Consider the following 21,976-nt stretch of genomic DNA (forward strand, 5'->3'; position numbering starts at 1 on the left):
GATGCCCCCCATTCCCCCCTCCCCCAGCCCCTGGCAACCCCACTTCTGCTTTCTGTCTCTGTGAATCTGTCTGCTCTAGGTCCTCATCTAGGTAGGGTCATGCAGTGTGACATCTGTCCCCGTACGACTGGCTTATTTCACTGAGCATGACCTCTCCCAGGTTCATCCATGTTGGAGCAGGTGTCAGAATTTCCTTCTTAAGGCTGAATAATATTCCATTTCTCTCACAGTTTTAAATGCATTGGTCCTTTGTCTCATAACATCAAATGCCATTGATGAAAAGTTTAATAACAAATCAATTCTCATTCGTTTGTAAGAAATCTCTTTTTTTTTGTTTTTCCTCTCTGGAAGATTTTATCTTCTATTTGTACTTGGTTTTTCTAAAATTTGTTGAGGATGTGTCTGCGTGTAGGTCTTTTAAACTTTTTGTTGGGCACTCGGTGTGACCTTTCAGTCAGAAGACTGATATGTTTTCCACTTTGGAAAATTTTCTTCTGTGATTCTATTTTTATAATTTTTCATTTCCCCCTTTCACATTTTTTTCTGTTCTCTTTCTTGAATTACTGTTTGACAGATGATGGATTATTGTCTTTGTGTCTTTAATTTTTCCTTTATATTTTTCACCTTTTAAACTAGAGTTCTCTGACGTTTCCTTCCAGCCTTTCTTTTATTTTAACAAGTATATATTTAATTTTCCAGAATATTTATTTTCTCCTTTTTTAAAGCAGCCTGAATTTTTTTTTAATGGATGCAGTATCTACTTGAATGTCTCTGAGAATATGTATTGGAGCTTTTTTTTTTTTTAATTCTCTAGGATTGTTTGTAGTGTGTGTTCATCTTGATGCTATTAGTTTTACTTTTTCAATATCGAGTAATCCTTGGTTGTTTGTAGGTTAATTAAGAGGTTAATTTGAGGAAGCTGGCGTGTTTTCTTTGCCATCATGTAAGTCTGTTTAACCAAAGGATCTTTCCTTTGCAGGAGAGGCTCTCTCCATAGGTGCCCGATATAGGTGGGCTTCACTTTAAGGTGCTGTGCAAGGAGCAGACAGGCAGTGTGGGGGGCCACCCAGAGGCCAGGAGTAAGGTGGTACTCTAAGTTGTCAGCACCGCACTGGGACCGGGTGCTGTCTCCAGGCAGGTTTTTTTGTTTTTTTTAAAAATATTTAATGGCTGCGTTGGGTCTTCTTTGCTGCGCACGGGCTTTCTCTAGTTGTGGCGAGCGGGGGCTACTCTCTTCGTTGTGGTGCGCAGGCTTCTCATTGCGGTGGCTTCTCGTTGCGGAGCACGGGTTCTAGGAGCGCGGGCTTCAGTAGTTGTGGCTCGAGGGCTCTAGAGCGCAGGCTCAGTACTTGTGGCACATGGGCTTAGTTGATCCGCGGCATGTGGGATCTTCCCGGACCAGGGCTGGAACCCGTGTCCCCTGCATTGGCAGGTGGATTCCTAACCACTGTGCCACCACGGAAGCCCTCCAGGCGGGTTTTTTAATTTCTTTAGAGTTGAGGTCTGGGTTTCAGCTTTGGGGTAAATGCTGCTTTCCCAGGGCTGATGAGGACAAGGCAGGGGCCCCGCTATTCCAGAGGTCGACCTCCAGACTGCAGTTTATAACCAGTAACCCCTACTCAGCATCTCTGCCAGCTTTGAGCTTGGAATTCTCTGGATTCCTTACTGCAGTCCTTTCCTGTGTGTTGTCAGAGATGCAGCTTCCTCGTACCTTAGACCCCAGCACAGGCGCATCCTCTAGGTCTCAGTGAGAAACTCATCAGAAATTCTGATCTAGTGACGGCCTCTCCTTCTCATTCTTGATGCTGGTATTGAGTCCCTCCTGCTCTTATTTACTGTCATTTCAATGGAACTCTGGGTGGAAAGGGAAGTACATGTGTGTTTAGTTCACAATCTTGAACCAGAAGCCCATCTCAATCCTTTATTTTTGTCATTATTTTATCACATGTGTTTCTGTTGTAAGCTATCACAAATCTTTTGTGTAGTGAGATTAGATAAAAAATTAACTATTGAGCATCTACGTTTGCCTCAGTTGGTTTTAGATGCTGAGCAGGATGTAAAATGAGTAATTTATGGTTCTAGCTCCTAAGGAACAAAATTTATGGTTGGGGAAGAAAAGATGACACAAATGAAGCAATTAGAAATTAATTGCCTCATAGAATTGTACAGACCTTTGTATTTTAAAGGATATGTTAAGTTTATGAAGATGAGTATCTTTTTATTGAATTTTTTAATTTTGGGAAAAAAGTATATGTTTATATATTAGTTACACGGAGTCTTTCTTGCTCTTGGATATTTCTTTTCCCGTAGCACCCTGTTTTTATTTTATGGGTTTAATATCTCTCGCTTCTTTATGGGATTACTAATTAAGGTTTTTAAAAAAATTCTGTTGCCTAGGTATTTCTATTTTTTCCACAGTTATTTTTTCCCTCCTTTTATTTTAGTCTTTCTTGATCACGTGGCAGGATTTCTCTAAATGGTCACTGATACTTAGAAATAAGCTCATATTTAAGAATAAAACTGTTGAAAGCTGTCAGGCAGGAAAAGGAAGAGCTAGCCATTATGATGATGGCAGAAGGAGAAGAGCTTCACACTAGGTGATAGTGCCCATACTTGGTGCCTTAATTCCCCAGGCAACTCTTGTATTTCTTTCCAGAGAAACATATCCATTTGCCTGTGGATAAGCTCCTAGCTTTAGACAGAATTGTGCTGGAAGGTGGGAGGATTCTGTCCTGTATATGACCATTCCCTTCATGAAACCTTGACTCCAACTAGGCAGAATCTATAACTGTTCTCTGAATGTACTCTCCAGTGTTCCATGCTTAAATGTTTTTCCCATTCACATTAGGCCTGTTTATAACCTACCTGTCCTTTAGGACTGGCCAAAGTCCCATCTTTTCTAGACTCATCCCAACCCCATTATAGCTCTGTTGCCAAAATTTCTTGTCCATGTCATTAATTTGAGTATAGTCATATGCTCCTTTTAGGCAGAAACGATATATTTATAACCTTGGTGCTTAGGATAAGCCGTGTACTTGATGGATATTCACAATATGTAGAGTTCTGTGAATTAAATCCTGCTTTGCATTTGTACCTACCTCTGTGAGTGACTGTTTACACTCTCCTAGAACTCATAGCCCTAAAGTTTATCACAGTGAAAACACTGTCAACTCTTGGAGGTTAGATTTGTGTCTTAAATATTGCCTGTATCCTTTCAGCATCTCACATAGGTTTTTTTGTAACTAGTAGGCATTTAGTAGAGATTTATTGAATGGTTAAGTTGCAGTGAGAGAAACTAACCCCAGTGTTGTAATTTCAGGTGCCTGTGACATTTGATGACATCTCCATCTACTTTTCCACTCCAGAGTGGGAAAAATTAGAAGAATGGCAAAAGGAACTTTACAAGAATATCATGAAGGGCAACTACGAGTCGCTCATTTCCATGGGTGAGGCTAAGTTGGCATCTTTTTAATGAGGTGACAGCAGCTCCATGAAGTCTCAGAATGGTCCCTTTTCCTCCAGTGTCCTCATTTTCACTCTGTCCTCACACACCTCTGGTTCCAAGCGAAAGATTTCCAGGTCACCCTTGCTAAATAGGAAATCATGATCTCTCCTTCTGCCAAATCATGGGACAGAGAATGAAGTTCAAGGTTATGGGTTATGGGTGTGCCAGCTGCAGTGGTTTCCATAGTATCCTTCACTTTGAAAGGGCCTTGCCTCTCTTCCTTGAGGCACACTCACTCTTACTCCATGGAAGTAGCAGGCGGTGCCCAGGTAGCACTTTCCCACACCTCACCTCTCCTCTTACCTGTTTCCTAATAGATAGCGTCCATAGTTGGAGGTGAATGGATGGGGGGAGGTGATCTAGACTCTAAAAGAAATTCCCTGGGCCTGTGCACCTCACAGCCTTCAGTTCAGCTTTTATGGCCATCAGTTGTCATCCTCATTTATCACTTTGTCATACCCTCTTTCCCATTTTCGTCTCCTAGATTATGCCATGAATCAACCTGATGTCTTATCTCAGATTCAGCCAGAAGGGGACCATAATACAGAGGACCAGGCAGGGCCAGAGGAAAGTGAGATTCCCACAGACCCCACTGAAGGTGAGTGAGAGAAGAGAGTATCCACTCCTTGTCTCCCTTTCCTGGTCAGAGATGATGGCTCAGAACTAAGGTAAGTAGGGCTTGGGGCTTCTAGAGCCTCTCGGTCCTAAAGCAAGTAGACTGCGAATGGGTCATCAGGCATTTAAATAGAGCTTAGAGATAACCTTGTCCAAGGCCTTCGCTCATCAGTACCACACACATAAGGGCTATTGAGGGAATGTGTGCCCAGCTGTTCAGAAGTGCTAAGGGGCTGGGAGTCTGCCTGGTCCCTCGGGGACGCACTTAACTGGCAGGCCCTGATGGCATCCACCTGGGAAAAGTGGATTTTGCCCAATTTGGGAGCCAGCTATCATTAGTTAACTCTCCCTAGTTTTTTTGGTTGGCAGCTCCTTGATATTGTGTGGGGAAGACTGCTAGTCAAAGTCCAGTTGTATTATTTCTCTCAAGTCCCACCTCTGTTATCAGAAAAATCTCATGCAATTTTTGTTCTTTGATAGATAGAAAGCTCACAGAAAATTCATCCTCCAGACGTGTCTATTAGATGAACTTCTCTGACAACCCACCCCCGCCCCATACACTGTTATTTTTTCTAACATTTTATTATGAAAATTTTCAAACAATCAGAAAAGTTGAAATAATTTTACAATGAACTCCTAGATACCTATCACCTAGATTCTATCACTAACATTTTACTGTACTTCCTTATTACATATATATCCATCCCTGCATCCCTCTATCCTTGCATCCCTCTATCCCTGCATCAATACATCTTATTTTTCATGTATTTCAAAATCAGTACAGATATCAATACATTTCCCCCTAATTAGTTCAGCATGAATATCATTTACCTAGAGTTCAATATTTGTTTATATTTTTTCTTTTTCTTTTTTTTTTAATAAATTTATTTATTTTTAGTTTTGGCTGTGTTGGGTCTTCGTTTCTGTGCGAGGGCTTTCTCTAGTTGTGGCAAGTGGGGGGCCACTCTTCATCGCAGTGCGCGGGCCTCTCACTGTCGCGGCCTCTCTTGTTGCGGAGCACAGGCTCCAGACGCGCAGGCTCAGTAGTTGTGGCTCATGGGCTTAGTTGCTCCACGGTATGTGGGATCTTCCCGGACCAGGGCTTGAACCCGTGTCCCCTGCATTGGCAGGCAGATTCTCAACCACTGTGCCACCAGGGAAGCCCTATATTTTTTCTTTTGATGTAAATTTTTCTTTTTAATTTAATTTATTTATTTATGGCTGCATTGGGTCTTCGTTACTGTGCGTGGGCTTCCTCTAGTTGCGGCGAGTGGGGGCTACTCTACATCGTGGTGCGCGGGCTTCTCATTGCGGTGGCTTATCTTGTTGTGGAGCACGGGCTCTAGGTACGTGGGGTTCAGTAGTTGTGGCACACGGGCTCTAGAGCGCAGGCTCAGTAGTTGTGGCGCATGGGCTTAGTTGCTTCACGGCATGTGGGATCTTCCTGGACCAGGGCTCTAACCCATGTCCCCTGCATTGGCAGGCAGATTTTTAACCACTGTGCCACCAGGGAAGTCCCATTCTCTGAGTTTTGAGGAATGTATATTATCTGCTACCCACTATTTTTAAGAATGTGTAGGTGATTGTATTTAGGCAGTGTAACAGGTTGAATTTTATTAATCTCTATATCATGGATATAAATAATGAGTCTAGAATCATATCACAAGTAAAGATGGGTTATTTGATTGCAGAAAAATTCATTACTGGAAGTGGCTCCTTGGTCACCTTTGTTAGGTACATGACATAGTCCTCAGTGAGAAAGAATGAGTGTATCATTTTATTGTTTGGGGATGAATGGAAAAGGTATAAATAATTTGGCTTTGAGATTATATATGAAAGTTTGATTTAGCTTTCATCTTGTCAATTTATTTTTACCTTGGTTTTTAAGAGTCTGTTTGTGGGGGACTTCCTTGGTGGTCCAGTGGTTGAGACTTTGCCTTCCAGTGCAGGGGTGTGGGTTCGATCCCTGGTTGTGGAGCTGAGATCCCACATGCCTCGGGGCCAAAAAACCAAAACATAAAACAGAAGCAATATTGTAACAATTTCAATAAAGACTTTAAAAAATGGTCCACATCAAAAAAAAAAAAATCTTGAAAAAAAAAAGACTCTATTTGTGGGTAGTCACCCTTTATACTTTAATACATTTTTATTTGGAGTTAACAGTGTAAGCATTGCATTTATTTAGTACTCTGGTTTTATTCTTTAGAGTTTTAGCTTGCATTGGTGATTACCAACCTAGATATTTACCAGAACTTGAGGATAGAAATCATATAATTTGGACTGATCAATATATAGCCTTTAAAAAATTCATGTGTTTCTAACCTTTAGAACCCTTAATATTTTCCTCCTTTTAGGTTTAATTATATTTTAATGCCTTTTTATTCATTTAATTCAGTTGTTTTCTTTTGGTTGCTCAAATTGTCAACAGGTGAGAGGACTTTTAAACTATCTGCTGTGTCTCCTGTGTCCTTCTAGTACTGCCTCAGTACTCGTTTTCTTAAAAAAATATGTTCCAGGCTCTGTTGGGATTTCCAAGACTTCTCCTAGGCCCAGTAGTTTGCTGGGAGGACACACAGGACCCAGCATATAGTCACGCTCAGGGCTGAGATTTATTACGGTGAAAGGACACAAAGCAAAATCAGCAAAGGTTAAAGGCACTCAGGGCAAAGTCTGGAGGGAACCAGGGGCCAGCTTCCAGAGTCCCCTTTCCGTCGAGTCTCATAGGACACACTTAATTCCTCCAGCGATGAGTTGTGACAACACGTGCAGTGTGTTGTCTCCCAGAGAAGCTCTCTGGGGACTCAGCACCCAAGGCTGGTCACGTAGGCACCCTCTGTCTGGCATGTACCAAGATTCCAGACTCCCAGAAGGAAAGTGGATGTTCAACATAAACCACACTGTTTGTACAAACAGCTTAGGGCCCAGTGAGGCACTCAACATATAGGAAAGCTTGATATCAGCATAGAGAGCTATTTGCCAGCCAAGTGCCAGCCTTGCAAGCAGGCCTCCTGAGGATAGGCAGTCTCAGGACTGCTGTGTTAACAGGAGCTTATTTTAGATTTTCCTCCTCCCAACACATTAAAAAAGTCCTGGTTCCTTTCGGCGGAGAATAGTATTAATTGTCTGGTCATCAAGGTGCATAACAGACTGTCCACATGGATGCCAGGTAGATACTAATGCTGGGCCACTTTAGTGACAGAACTGATAAAGTATTTTTTTCGTAGATTATTCTTCACTTTAACCATTTATATCATTTTTAACATCTTGTTATTATAAAAAAAAGATTCAAAACTTTTCATTTTTGAGCAAGCAGTTTCTCTCTTCTTTAACATCATCATGTTTGTTTACTTTTTTTTTTTTTTTGGCCGTGCTGCGGGGCATGCAGGATCTTAGTTCCCTGACCAGGGATCGATCCTGGGTCCCCCAGCAGTGGAAGCTTGGAGTCCTAACCACTGGACCGCCAAGGAACTCCCCATCTTTGTTTAATCTTAATACACCTTGTAATTTTTATTAGACCAGTGTGTTTACATTAAAATTTTGATGTACGTTTAGAAACAATTTTCTAAAATTATGTTTGGACTTATCCATGTTTCTTATAAAATAACACCCATAATTTATTATTGTATTCCATTTTAGAGCTTTAGGAAGAACTATGCATTGTAATTAAATAAAAATATGCATAGGTAGACTAGATTTGGGGATAGCAATAGTGCCATGTGGCACCCCCTCCTTTTTATGTCCAGATATCTTAGAATTAGTTTTATGCTCTGTCTCCATCGCCATCATCTGAATCTGATGAAGGAAAAGAGAAATTATTATTCCTCCTAGGGAACCGTCATTGATGTCTAGTATCTTAGATAAAACGGCTTACAGTTAGTAGAAAATAGTAATGAATGGGAGAATACAGAAAGATCTAAACCTGAGATTTCTGAAATTCGTCTTTAACTCTGTTACTAGGGCCAGAATACAGACGACCTCTGTGTGCGTGTGGCCATTATTTGGTTGCTGATAGTTTTAGTATTGAACTCCAATATTTTAGAATTCTTTGGAGAAAAGCCTTAACTAAGAAGTTCAGATGGAATAATTACCAAAAGCTCATTATCTAGCCCTTCTTCTAGTTTGGAAGCCATGGACTGGAGCCAAGATTCTAGAATGACCTATAAGGAAAATAAATTCATTCTCAAACCTTGTAGTCCTGAGGAGACTTCTTTGATCATCATTGTTTTGGGTGCATCACCCTTATCTCCTTTATCACCATTCACTCTAATCCAGCAAGGCCACCTTTTCCTAAACAAAATCAGCGACTAAAGCACATCCAAATATGATAGTCCTTTTATTTTATTTTAGCCTATTTGCAAACAAGAATTATCCTGGAAATAAAACTTAGAGGTTTTAACTTATGACACAAATACTCAATATATTCACCTGCTATGTTACAGTTCTATACCTATTTCACAAAAGGTGCAAAAGAAGTTTTTATATCTTTACCAATGGTAGTTTCATGTGTCAAGTATTTTTTTAATAATTTTATTGATTGATTGATTTTTGGCTGCGTTGGGTCTTTGCTGCTGCGCTTGGGCTTTCTTTAGTTGCGGTGAGCGGGGGCTAGTCTTCGTTGCGGCGCGTGGGCTTCTCATTGCAGTGGCTTCTCGTTGCAGAGCACGGGCTCTAGGCGCGTGGGCTTCAGTAGTTGCAGCTCGTGGGCCCAGTAGTTGCGGCTCATGGGCTCAGTAGTTGTGGTTCACGGACTCTAGAGCGCAGGCTCAGTAGCTGTGGCTCATGGGCTTGGTTGCTTCGCAGCATGTGGGATCTTCCTGGACCAGGGCTCGAACCCGTGTCTCCTGCATTGGCAGGCGGATTCTTAACCACTGCGCCACCAGGGAAGGCCCTGTCAAGTATTTTTATTTTCTGCTTAAGAATTCAAATCTCAGCACCAGTTTTTGTTTTAACTGAAGTATAGTTGATTTACAGTGTTGTGCCAGTCTCTGTTGCACAACAGAGTGACTCAGTTATACACACACACACATTCTTTTTATATATCCTTTTCCATTAGGTTTCTCACAGGATATGGAATATAGTTCCCTGTGCTATACAGTAGGACCTTGTTGTTTATCCATTCTAAATGTAATAGTTTGCATCTACCAACCCCAAACTCCCACTCTATCCCTCTCCCTCCCCGCCCCCCCGCAACCACAAGTCTGCTCTCTATGTCTGAGTCTGTTTCTGTTTTCTAGATAGGTTCATTTGTGCCATATTTTAGATTCCACATATAAGTGATATCATATGGTATTTGTCTTTCTCTTTCTGACTTATTTCACTTAGCATGATAATCTCTGGTTGCATACATGTTGCTGCAAATCTCAGCACCAGTGTTTTTTTTGTTCTTTTAATTTTATTTATTTGTTTATTTATTGGCTGCATTGAGTCTTAGTTGCTGCACGTGGGCTTTTCTCTAGTTGCAGTGAGTGGGGGCTACTGTTCATTGCGATGCGCGTGCTCCTCATTGCGGTGGTTTCTCTTGTTGCAGAGCATGGACTCTAGACGTGCGGGCTTCCGTAGTTGTGGCGCACAGGCTTAGTTGCTCCACGGCGTGTGGGATCTTCCTGGACCGGGGCTCGAACCCATGTTCCCTGCATTGGCAGGTGGATTCTTAACCACTGCGCCACCAGGGAAGTCCCTCAGCACTTGTTTTAACTCACTTAGTTCATAATACCTTCGTATACATCCCAGAACCTCAAGGTTCCAGCTGCTTTTCAGACAGTGTGGGGCCTTACCTGTTTAAAACATACACACACACACACACACACACACACACATACAATAAGATTTCCTCATAGCTAAAATGACATTCAACCAGTGTAGATATTAAAATTTTATGTTTTCTTTTTGAAAGCCTTTCTATTTGAACTACCCCTCAAACCTAAAACCTCAGCATTTATCGACTCCCTCTTACCTGATCACTATTTTCAGTTTTTCTCTCTTCTGTGGCTTTCTCCAAAGCTGCTGCTTGCAGGAACCAATGATTTTACTCTCATTTGTGTCTCTTTAAGTATCCACTGTTGGGATTCCTCAGGCCTGTGCAGATGTGCTCTGAGTGCTGTTGTGGTGACTGGGCCAGTAGTTGCCCTACCGTCACCAGGCAGGTGACTGCATGAGGCCACCTGAGTATTCCAGTACTCCTGCTCCTTTTATTTCACTTCCAAAAGGTCCTCAGTTATACACCCCCACCACCCCCACCAAATGTAGTAGACACAACCATATTACATGCATTCAGTTACAACAGTGCTAAGACCCAATTATTTGATAAAATAAATATTTACTTAGTTTTACTGATCTAGTAAGCTAAATGACCAGAGGAACTTTAGCGTCATTATTCAAAAAGAAGGGTTACCTTCCTGGGGTTCCCCAAGTTCAGTGAAGACATACTGAGCCAGTGGCTGTAATAACAATAGCCACTCGCATTTCTGGAGAACTGGCTTGTTCTTTTAGTCCTCCGTAGCTTTTATGGTTGGCTGCTGACTAATATTGTAACAAAAGATTGGAAAGAATCCAAATGCCTATCAGTAGGAGACTCTTGAATAAACAATGGTACAGCTACAAAAAGGAATGAGAAAGCTGTCTGTATACGGCTACAGACAGATGTCCACAATATATTGGTAAGTAAAAAATGAAGGTACAGAGCAGTTTGTGTAGTATACCTCATGGAGAGGGAAAATACAAAGGTGTACATATGTTTGCTTATATTTTTCCAAGAAACAATGCAAGATTAAAACAAAAACCAATGAGAATGGCTGCCTATACAGGGAGGGAGAGATTAGAGATGGAAGCTAGACCTCTCTGAATGTACCTTATTTTATAGTTTTGATTTTGGAGCTTTGTAAATATTTTACATTAAAAAAACGTAAAAATCAAACACACACTGAAATAACTAAACTGTATACCACAAAAAAATCTTAAATTGAGTCCATATTTTTGTTAATAATATTAGTATTATTTTGAAATGTACATTCAGATAAAGCAAAGATTATATAGTATCGTTAGGAACCAAGATTCTCAGGATAAGAGGGAAAAGATACAAGCATAAAATCAAAGGATTTAATTAAAGCCCTGTAATCTTAAATATGAATCATAAATATTAATATAAACTCATGACACTTTCCTTTTTCTAAAAGGTATGTATTTTATAGCTTTGTCCATTGAAAAGACCTAGAAGCAGTGACAACCTATTAGCAGTTAGCATCCTTATCATCCAGCTTGTTGTCTCTAAATCCCATTTCTCAGAGAGATTATTGATTGTGTGCTTGGAGCAGGAAATGTACAAGATGAACCTGCTCTAGTTTTTCGTACCAGAAATAAAGGAACCTAGATGTCTGATGTTGTGAAAAGATATAGAACTGATCTGAAGGGGCTCCCGCTGGCCAAAAAAGGGACAATTTGAGCGTTAAAAAGAATAATGACTTGAACTTATTTACAAAATGGAAATAGACTCACGGACAGACTTAAGGTTACCAAAGGGGATAGCCGGGGGAGAGGAGGAGGAGATAAATTAGGAGTTTGGGATTAACACATACACACCACTATATATAAAACAGATAAACAACAAGGACCTACTGTATAGCACAGGGAACTATATTCAGTAATAACTAAATGGAAAACAATCTGAAAATATATACATATATATGTATAACTGAATCACTTTGCTGTATACCTGAAACAAACACAACATTGTAAATTAATTATACTTCAATTTAAAAAATGGTTAAAAAAATAATGGCTGCAATGGATTGAAACTCATCCAGTGTATAGCATTCTATGAGTTCATAATGATAAACTAAAGAAAAAAGTCAAAACCACTTAAATCACATTTGGAGGTTCTAGAGCACTAACTCATTATTCAGAAAATTGACGAATGAAGCAATTAAGCGTTTTAAAAGTCTCATATTTTTGATGAATAGACAGTTCATCCTTCGGATGTCTGTTAAAAGATCCACTTCCTTACACTCAGTCTCTCACTGCCTGTTTATATATGTGTGTGTTTATGAAATCTTGGAGAAAAAAAGATAAGGTTGGATTATGGTTAATACACTTCAGCCTTGTAGCTCAAAGTAGGAAGTTGGAAAGACAAACTGCCACGTGTGCAAAAACCTGTATTTTTCCGTCTGTCTGCATAAGCTGACAGTCTTTTGGGCCTTAGTCTTGTCCAACCTCTTATTTCTCCTTTGGGTGTGACTTTAGATTTCAGTGGTCTCTAACAGATTTGAAAGGCATCGAGCAAAACACCGAGTTCTAAAAAAAACAAAACACTGAGTTCTGTTCATTTGCTAGGAATAAAACCATAACCTTCGTACAAGGCTTTTTTCATAAATAATATAGAGAGCTTGAATTTATTCTCCGGACCCTGTCAGCATGCCAGCTTGTCCTTTTAGGCCAAAAAAGGCTATATAGACCTCGGCTGGAATAGCAAGCACAGCTGTTTCTGTACTGACCAAATGAGGCATGTTATGTGCAAAGCCTTTAGAGGCTGTTCTTTTTTTCTTTCCAAAAGAATCCCCAAGGCCTGAGGGACTTGCAAATACTATTCTCCCCACTCCCAGTGTTCAGGAAACAATAACCTATATCATTAATAAGTAGAAGTAATATGATCTCTTGGAAAGAACCCAGAATTGGGAACCTGAAAAATGTTTCTGAGCAGTCAGATCTGTGCTTAAACCTAACTTTGTAATTCTGGAAATGTATTTTTTTTTAAAGGATCAATTTTATTTATTTATTTTTGGTTGTGTTGGGTCTTCGTTGCTGTGCACGGGCTTTCTCTAGTTGCGTCGAGCGGGGGCTACTCTTTGTTGCGGCACACAGGCTTCTCATCGTGATGGCTTTTCTTGTGGAGCGTGGGCTGTAGGTGCGTGGGCTTCAGTAGTTGTGGCACGCAGGCTCAGTGGTTGTGGCTCATGGGCTCTAGAGCACAGGCTCAGTAGTTGTGGCGCACGGGCTTAGTTGCTACGTGGCATGTGGGATCTTCCCGGACCAGGGATGGAACCCATGTCCCCTGCATTGGCAGGCGGATTCTTAATCACTGTGCCACCAGGGAAGTCCCTGTATTTGTTTTCAAATTAACATTTTTTTTAAAGTTTTTGGTTCACCTTTTTTTTGTGTGTGTGTATTTTAAAGCAAATCTTTTTTTTTTTTTGTGGTACGCGGGCCTCTCACTGCTGTGGCCTCTCCCATTGCGGAGCACAGGCTCCGGATGCACAGGCCCAGCAGCCATGGCTCACGGGCCCAGCCGCGATCCTCCCGGACCGGGGCACGAACCCGTGTCCCCTGCATCGACAGGCAGACTCTCAACCACTGTGCCACCAGGGAAGCCCCTAAAGCAAATCTTTGATAATATAGCTTTTCACTGTAAATACTTCCTTACTGGCCGTTTACTTAACCTCTGAGGGCCCCCCCTACTTAAATGGAGAAAATATTCCCTGCTTCATTATTTCATAAAAAAGCTGTGAGAGAAAAAGGTGAAAATACTTTGAAAGTAAGTGTGCTAATGAAATGAAAGGTACTACTAAATCTAGATTATTTCAGAGTGTCATCTCTAATATAAAATTTTTGATTTGTTTTGAAATGGGCTCACCGAAAATAGTGACTCAAGGTGAGTCTATCATGTAAAGATTCATAAATTTGGTTTCATTTTGAACGGGTTCTCTAGATGTTATATGCATTTTTTAAAAGGCTAGTTTCATTTTGTTGTTATAGTTAATTAGAGATAAATATTTGGGCAAAATGTAATATTCAGCAAACCAACATGATTATTTCCACTTTCTGAGTCAAGCCCTGAAGGCCATTCTCTTCCCCCACAAACAGAGCCTGGCATTTCAACATCGGATATTCTGTCTTGGATTAAACAAGAGGAAGAGACCCAGGTCGGCACCCCACAGGAGCCCAAGGAGAGTGACATGTGCAAAAGCACCTATGCCGGTGAGTACTGAGGCGCCCAGACCCAGCTTATGCCAGGACCACTGAGAAGAAACGGCAGAGGAAGTCAGGTTGTGGATGCAAGGAAGTGGGTGAGGAATGAGGAAAAGGGGGAAAAAAGCATGTTCAAGTAAGTTAGAAATGAAACGGAAATCAAACCAAGATACATTTTAAGTGAGAAAACATACTCTTAAGTGTAAAGACAAATTAGAAGTGTCCGAGGAAGAAAAACAAGTGCATACAGATGCACCAGAAGTATGAGGATGGGGAAGGACAGAACATTTGAAGAGCATGCAGAAAGGACAGAACAAAGCTAGGGGGTGGGAGAGACAAGCAGTGGAGACAGCAGTGTCTTGGGAGAGGCACAAATGGGAATGTTAATGAAGAGCTCTCCCTCAGGAAGAACAGTGACATGAGAAGAAACACGCGTCTTCTAAGACATTTAGCACCATCTATATTTTGCCATCTGAACCAGAAGAGAATCTCAAGGTCAGAAGAGACATGATCGTTTATGCAACTTAATGCAACCTGTTTAACTTCTATGCTCTGTGCTTAGACCCTGGGGGAAAAAAAAGACAGTTTCTGCTCTTCAAGAAGTTTATATTGGGGACACACATATCAGTGCTAGGCATGCCTATTATTAAATGTCAAGGGTGAGTGGGATGGATGACTTGTATACAAGAAATAAGAAGTTCGGAGAACATCACGTCAGTTTTAGCTTAGGTATTTAGATAAGGCCTAAAGAAGGATGCACAGGGACTTCCCTGGCGGTCCAGTGGTTAGGACTCTGCACTTCCACTGCAGGGGGCTTGGGTTCCATCCCTGGTTGGGGAACGAAGATCCCCGCAAGCTAGGATGTGAAGCTAGAATTGGCCTTAGAAAATTGGTACTATGTGGTTGGGTATAATCTGGGAAGATGGGAAGAGAGGAGATGCATTCTACAAAGGGGAGGGCAGAATGATTAAAGACATATGAGCAGAAATGTGTACTTTATTTTCCAGGAAAGTAAAGAGACAGCTAACTATAGTGAAGGACTTACCTGGCAGAATACAAAGGAACAAGATTAGATAAATACGTGATTTTAGGCCTAATCACAATAGGCAACAGAGAACATTTCAGAGCCTGTGAGCAGAGGTGAATCATAATGAAAGTAATGCTGGGAAGATTGATGCCAGCGTTCTTCCTGTCCAAACGGGGAGCGCTGAAGAGGTTCGGTAGTAAATTCTCCGACATTGGCCTCAGGGACTACAGACACCCTGGTTATTATCTCAGCCCTCCACTGACTTCCTTATCTGGGCCAATGGGAGCTCAGAGCAGCCTGTCAGAGCTGGGCAGGGACACAGGAGAGTTGCTGGGACACCTGTTGTCGACAGGTGTGACTCTGAGTCCTTTCTTTCAGACGAAGAGCTTGTCATCAAAGCTGAAGGCCTCGCCAGAGCCTCCCTGTGCCCCGAGGTGCCCGTCACCTTCTCTTCTCCACCAGCGGCATCTAAGGATACGTTTCCGGACGTGGCCTTCAAAAGCCCGCAGTCTGCGCCCATGGCACCGTTTGGACGTCCAGCCACCGAGCTGGCCGAAGCTTCTGAGGGACAAGTGACTTTCACTCAGCTGGGCAGCTACCCCCTCCCGCCTCCGGCCGGGGAGCAGGTGTTCTCGTGCCACCACTGTGGCAAGAGCCTCGGCCAAGACATGCTGCTGACCCACCAATGCGGCCCCACGGGGGAGCGCCCGGCCCCCTGTGCCCAGTGCCCCAGGCACTTTACCCCGCATGCCGACCGCGGCCCGCAGCCGCCCGCCAGCGAGACGCCACCCACCTGCCCGCACTGCGCCAGAACTTTCACTCACCCGTCCAGACTCACCTACCACCTTCGGGTCCACAACAGCACCGAGCGCCCCTTCCCCTGCCCCGACTGCCCCAAGCGCTTCGCCGACCAGGCGCGCCTGGCCAGCCACCGGCGAGCCCACGCCAGCGAGCGGCCCTTCCGGTGCGCGCAGTGCGGCCGGAGCTTCAGCCTGAAGATCAGCCTGCTGCTCCACCAGCGGGGCCACGCGCAGGAGCGGCCCTTCTCCTGCCCTCAGTGTGGCATCGACTTCAACGGCCACTCGGCCCTGATCCGCCACCAGATGATCCACACGGGCGAGCGGCCGTACCCCTGCCCTGACTGCAGCAAGAGCTTCATGCGCAAGGAGCACCTGCTCAACCACCGGCGGCTGCACACGGGCGAGCGGCCCTTCAGCTGTGCTCACTGCGGCAAGAGCTTCATCCGCAAGCACCACCTCATGAAGCACCAGCGCATCCACACGGGCGAGCGGCCCTACCCCTGCGCCGAGTGCGGCAGGAGCTTCCGCTACAAGCAGACGCTCAAAGACCACCTGCGCTCGGGCCACGGTGGCGGCTGTGGTGGGCATAGTGACCCCTCTGGACAGCCGCCGGACCCCCCGGGCCCCCTCCTAACTGGGCTCGAAACCGCTGGCCTGGGCGTTAACACCGAAGGTCTAGAGGCCAATCAGTGGTATGGGGAAGGGACTGGAGGCGGGGTTTAGTAAATCTCTCTCCTTTCAGGGTTAGCCGTGCTGGCGGCGGGGCAAGAGGCAAGCCCAGAAGCCCCTGCACCCCGCTAACCCGGTGGTAATGCCTGCCTGGCACGTCAGTGAATTTGGGGTCCTGTGCACTTGACTAGAGGTGTGCTTGAGTTTCGGAACTTCACAAGAGCCGCACATTGTGAAACCCAGGAAGACCTGGAAGAGGGCCCAGCTTCCCCATCTTTCAAAAACATTACCTAAGCAGAAGTTATAAGAATGTTGCAGAGAGGTTGGAAAGCAAGATTCGGCCTCTGTTGATCCATCAGTACGTAGAGTCAGGTGCGTGGAAGAGCCTCCAAGGCTTGAAGCCCATTCTGCGGCAGAGAATGTTTAACTGAGCCTTTCATCACCTCCTTGATGGTAGGATGGTTCTGGAAGAAAGTGCCCAAGCCTGGGCACCACTCCTGTTCCTCCCAGACAGTGGCTCCAGTTGGCTCACATGCTTGGGTACTGTCTCTCCCGAAACGATGACTCAAGACTGCCTTCCTAGGTCTCCTAGATTAATTCTTCTAATATATTTTGTTTAATACTGGATGAGCAAAAAATTTGACTTTTAAAACCTTAAGGAGAACAGTCCTTTCACCAGCTTAATTTGAAGCATTCAGGCTTTTACTGCCATTTAAACTGCTAGAAACTTTTGCCGGGGTCCTGGTTAAAAATTTGGGAGCAGCATTCTCAGCCCCAGCTTTAAAAGCTAGAGATCCCCGAGAAGTGACAGAAGAGCCTAGAGTTTGTGCCTGAACCATGTTTCTTAGAGTCACTTATGTCGTATTCTTCCTTATTGTTTCCAAGCAAGCAAGCTGGCTTTTCCATTCCCAGCGTCTGATATTCTGACTGTCATCAGCAGGAAAGGTCACAGCACTTTCCAGAAGCATTACATTTTGGAAAGTGCCAATGGACTGTCACCTTTCACTTCCTCAGTAGTGAGATGATAGTTGCAATGCCGCTTTCTTGAGCCAGCAGAGTTTCTGTTCACCACCCCACCCCACCCCCCGGCGATGGGCAGATTGAGGGACTTCGTAGGCCCCTGAGAGCTAAGCACCAGGCGTGGATGAGGACAGCCTCTTCCTGCTGGCTTTGCTTCTGGGGACCTTGGCTACCGTGTGTTCTCTTGTCAGGGTCAGTCAGTCACCTGGGAGCATCTGAGCCTGGTCCCATTCCCAAGTGGCTTTGCAGTTGGGCCCCTTTCCCTTTACAGATCTCAGATTTTCATCTGCAAAATGAGGCTGGTGAAAGGAAAAAAAGTGAACCTTTAGAATTAAAAAAAAAAAAAAAATTTTGTACATTCCTTCTCCTGCCAAAATCCTATCTCTATCTCTGGCTTTTATCCAGGCAAAGCAAAATAAGACAGCAAAATCAAAGCAGCGACATTCTTGCTGAAACTTGACTGAAATCAGTTTGATTTGTTGTTTTACTCTTGCTTGGAGACTGAGGTAGAAGACAGAGAATGCAGAAGTCCTAAGTCTTGGGCAGAAAAGTTGTTTGTACCTGTACTCTCCTGTCTCCCCTGAATCTTCCTGAGATGGCTGTGACAGGGTCTGCGAGTATTTAGACAAGACACTTTCTTGATGAAATGATAAGGGAAGGACTCATTTTTTCCCTTATCACCCAGCCCAAACCTCACCCTGCCTAGTTATGTGTAACTACACTAGGAAAAAAGTGTCACCCCCAGCTAGCTTTGCTCCTGGGAAAGCTCTGAACATGCTGATCCTTAGGATAATCACATTTATAGAACATCTGTGACATGCTCAACACCAAGCATCATGGGAGGCCTAAGAAATGTGTATGAGACCTATTCCACTGTCATAACTTACAGTCTAAAGGCAAGGGTATGGGACAAACCAAGAGAGATGATAAACAGAGCCCTGGCATATGGGATTAAGAGTTTTCTAGCTAGAATCTGGACCCATACCATGGAAAATTGGGGGGTTCTGGGGATCCCAAAACCAGGGTTCCAGCTTTACTGGTGACCCACTAGGAACCTGAGTGTGAGATCCAGCTCTGGTTTGTATCCTGGTCTTCCTAATGAAAAGGAAGAAGAGTCAGATCTCTGTGTGGTGAGGTCCCTTTTCTGAACAGATGGATTTGAGCATTCGCCAGGGTTTGCTGGAGAAGGCACTCCTACACTAGGTGTGATGACGGATGAGATGGAAATTCTTCTTTACTCAGAGGTTTACTGAGGACACAGAGCTTATTAATGAAAGAGACCTGTGGATTAAAATGCTGCAGATAGGTCCCACAGTCCCTTTTGCAAGGAGCTGTAGCCAGCAGGGGCCCGCACTTTGGCAAGAAGTGAACGGAGTTCAAATACCAGTGAGGCAAGAGCCGTGAAGCTGAATGAGAGGGAATGGGCAGCATCATGCCAGAAAGATGGAAGTAGATGTTATCCAGTCCTCAGCGCTTGAACAGACTCGGGGCTCAGCTACTGTACATTCTGGTCTCCTTTCCCTCCACCAGTCCTCTACCAGGTAGAACTCCAGGCCAGCTCTTAATTCGAGTTTGTTTGCTTAAGATTCAAAAGTGGATAAGTAAAATAGACCAGTGGAAAAGATAAGTCCAACAGAGAGGTTCCAGTGTGTGGAGAAACGTGGTCCATCAAGGGCTCCTGAGACAAACCATACACCTAACAGTAACTGAGAATTGGTCTTCCCGACCAGACACAGTGGGAAAGAGGAAAACCTAGAAACGTGCTCTTCGTCAGTCTGCCCGCTGGGCTGGGAAGTCTGTACTATCACATAAATAGGCACCATCTCCTTGGAGTGGATCCAGCTGTTGACTGTAACCAGATTCACTCTTTGCTTACTAGATTTTTCATTATCACCGTAAGATGAACCTCTGGCTCAGCCACAGATGTGAACATAAGTGGAGTTGATTGTCCAGAAAGTGAAAGAAGACTCTGACCTTTTCTGCTGGGTATTTGTTACTGGAACACCATGGCTGGGCTCTAGCTACTTTACGTAACTTCCCAGCAGAGCTTTACATAACTTCCCTCATCGTTAGTAATAGTCTGCGGACTTTCTGTTGGGGGACTCTGCTGGGCTTCTTTTTGGAGCATTTTAAAATATTTGGGCGTCCATGCCTATCTCAACCAGGACCAGACCTTATGGCTTACTAGGGAGTAATAAACGTTCACTGTCTCAGTTGGCAACGGTCTTGTTGACGATAAAAGAGGGCCCGAGTTCCTTTATCTGTTCATTCCGACTGGGATGGAGAACCCAAATTTCTGCTCAGATTTCCACTTGAGGAGGGGCCGGGCATGCTGTCCCACAGCCACATCCCACATTGTAGCTTCTTAGACAATAAAGAGCATCCTCCTCAGCTGTCTGAGGGCTGCTGAGGAGCGATGAGGAAAAGCAAGTCTCCCCGAAAGGTTCTCACAGACTAGGGACTCTGTTATCATCAGAGATATGTTCTTTCTGTGTGCTCGGTGGACACCTTTGACCCTGTTCCCTTCACTCGACAAAGGAAGCAGTCTTCTCGCAGGGTTTTACACAGAGGACATTCTTCGACTTGGGAAGTGTCAGGCTCTTACAAGCAAAAGATCCTCAAGTTAGGGCAACTTGGTGGGAGATGGGAGTAGGGAGTGCTTGGGCCTTGTAAGGACATGCCATGTGGGTTAGTACAGCTTAATGGCTTAAAGCAGGGACTAGATTCAGACCTAGGTTCAAGTCCTGACATCATAAGAAGTAACATATTATTTAGCCATCCTAAGCCTAGTTTCCTTATCTATAAAATAGAATGGTGCTGTGTCTTGGAGGTGTCAGGGTTTGGGGGGAACCTGTGAAAGTGCTTAGCACAGGGCCTGGCACACAGAGGTGTCAGGGGGCAGCCATCAGGAAAGGTGCAGGCCCAACCAGAGAGGGGAAGGTGCAGAGAACTGAGGTCGCTCTGCAAAAGCACGTGATTGCTTGATGACAGCTTTTGCCTTCCATCTTTTGCTTCCATTTAGCCTGTTCGTTTACTCTGTCTTTTCTGTATCTCCCGGCTCCCAAAAGTTTGTGTGCGCCATGACACCAGGTGGTTCTGATTCTCTTGACTTTTCTTAGTTCACATTCTAACATGTGGGATTTGGCCCAGCTCCTCTTTCTATACCAGGCCACAGAAGTCTCCATCCAACCCTTGGACTGGCTGCCCTTGGGTTACATGCGCATCTTGGTTCAGTCAGCTGTAGTCAGGCAGGAAGGTCCCAGATCCCAGGATCTGTGGGCCTGGTAGACTGACATGGGAATGGGCAAACGGTGGCACAGTGGGGCATTCCTAGTACTGCGAGGAGAGGAAAGACTCTGTTTCACCTGTATCAGGCTTGCTTGAAAGGCTTCTACTTCATCAGCACATCCTAGACCAGAGCTCATGGCCCCTGCGTAAAGGACCTGGAAGGTGCTGTTTCTGTATCTTGCAAAAGAAGTAATTTGTTACTTTCTAGGGTGTTATTCCTCCTTTCTGTCCCAGCTCCACTTTCTTTTTAAATATGTAACTCTGGCCATAATTCTATTTATACACACACACACAATGACTTCTGTCAACTTGGTCAAATTGCCTCTTCAAGACAAAACATAATTCTGCCCCTTAAGACCAACTGCCCACTGAAGAATGCAGAGAGATACAGTCAAATCAGAGAGGCCTCAAAAGTACTGCGCTGCAATGCTCTTAAAATTGCCAGGTTACATTTCAAATAAAATATTTGGTAAAACCTCATTGGGCTACGTGGCTTTGTGTCTGCTATTAGCAAAGCCAGTATTTACTGTAAAATCTTGAAGCTGGTCTAAAAATTAAGCTTCCCAAGAACTGGGGCCATGTCTTCTTTTGTATTCCTTCTGGTGCCACGTGCTGTCAGGGACGTGGATGCTTGATGAACGATCGTGCAGTGGGAAGACCACCTGCGAGCGGATTACAAACGATTCTGGTTGTAGCTTAACATTCTCTACCTGCTTGGTACAGAGCAAGCCACTTAGACTGTGTAGATCTCATTTTCCTAATTCTAAAGGGCAGATTGAACAAGGTGGTAGTAGAAGGTCCCTTCCAACTCTAAAATCATAGAACTTAAGATTTTACTTCCTGGTCCTGTTTTCCTTGTCTGGTTTCTCCCCAGATTCTGCCCTATTGAGTGATTCCTTTGACACAGCAGAATCAACACCTTGGAGAGGTATGCGTTATTACAGATTAAAGAGTCTCATTCTAACCATACTATGATTACTCCAAAACCACACAAACTGACAAAATTCTAGCAAAACTATAAAATTTCGTTTTAATACACAGCATGTGTTTGACTGCACTTTTAAGCATAGGAAGACACACCAAAGTAATAGTTGT

The 21,976-nt window shown here is 43.9% G+C and overlaps 1 protein-coding gene across 3 annotated transcripts in view; it reads left to right on the top strand.

Moving 5' to 3' along the window:
- Nucleotides 1-21,361, top strand: part of ZNF398 (zinc finger protein 398) — a 28,297-nt gene extending 6,936 nt beyond the window's left edge. For all 3 annotated transcript variants that reach the window (XM_024742843.1, XM_024742844.1, XM_024742845.1), the window contains 4 exons: nucleotides 3,320-3,446; nucleotides 3,990-4,103; nucleotides 13,973-14,086; nucleotides 15,483-21,361. In XM_024742843.1, coding sequence (XP_024598611.1) covers nucleotides 3,320-3,446; nucleotides 3,990-4,103; nucleotides 13,973-14,086; nucleotides 15,483-16,627 — 1,500 coding nt within the window. In that variant the 3' untranslated portion in view covers nucleotides 16,628-21,361. The remainder of the gene's footprint in view (nucleotides 1-3,319; nucleotides 3,447-3,989; nucleotides 4,104-13,972; nucleotides 14,087-15,482) is intronic.
- Nucleotides 21,362-21,976: the final 615 nt, after the last annotated feature.

The sequence above is a fragment of the Neophocaena asiaeorientalis genome, unplaced genomic scaffold (genome assembly GCF_003031525.2).
Source record: "Neophocaena asiaeorientalis asiaeorientalis breed wild unplaced genomic scaffold, Neophocaena_asiaeorientalis_V1.1 scaffold798, whole genome shotgun sequence".
NCBI lineage: Eukaryota > Metazoa > Chordata > Mammalia > Artiodactyla > Phocoenidae > Neophocaena > Neophocaena asiaeorientalis.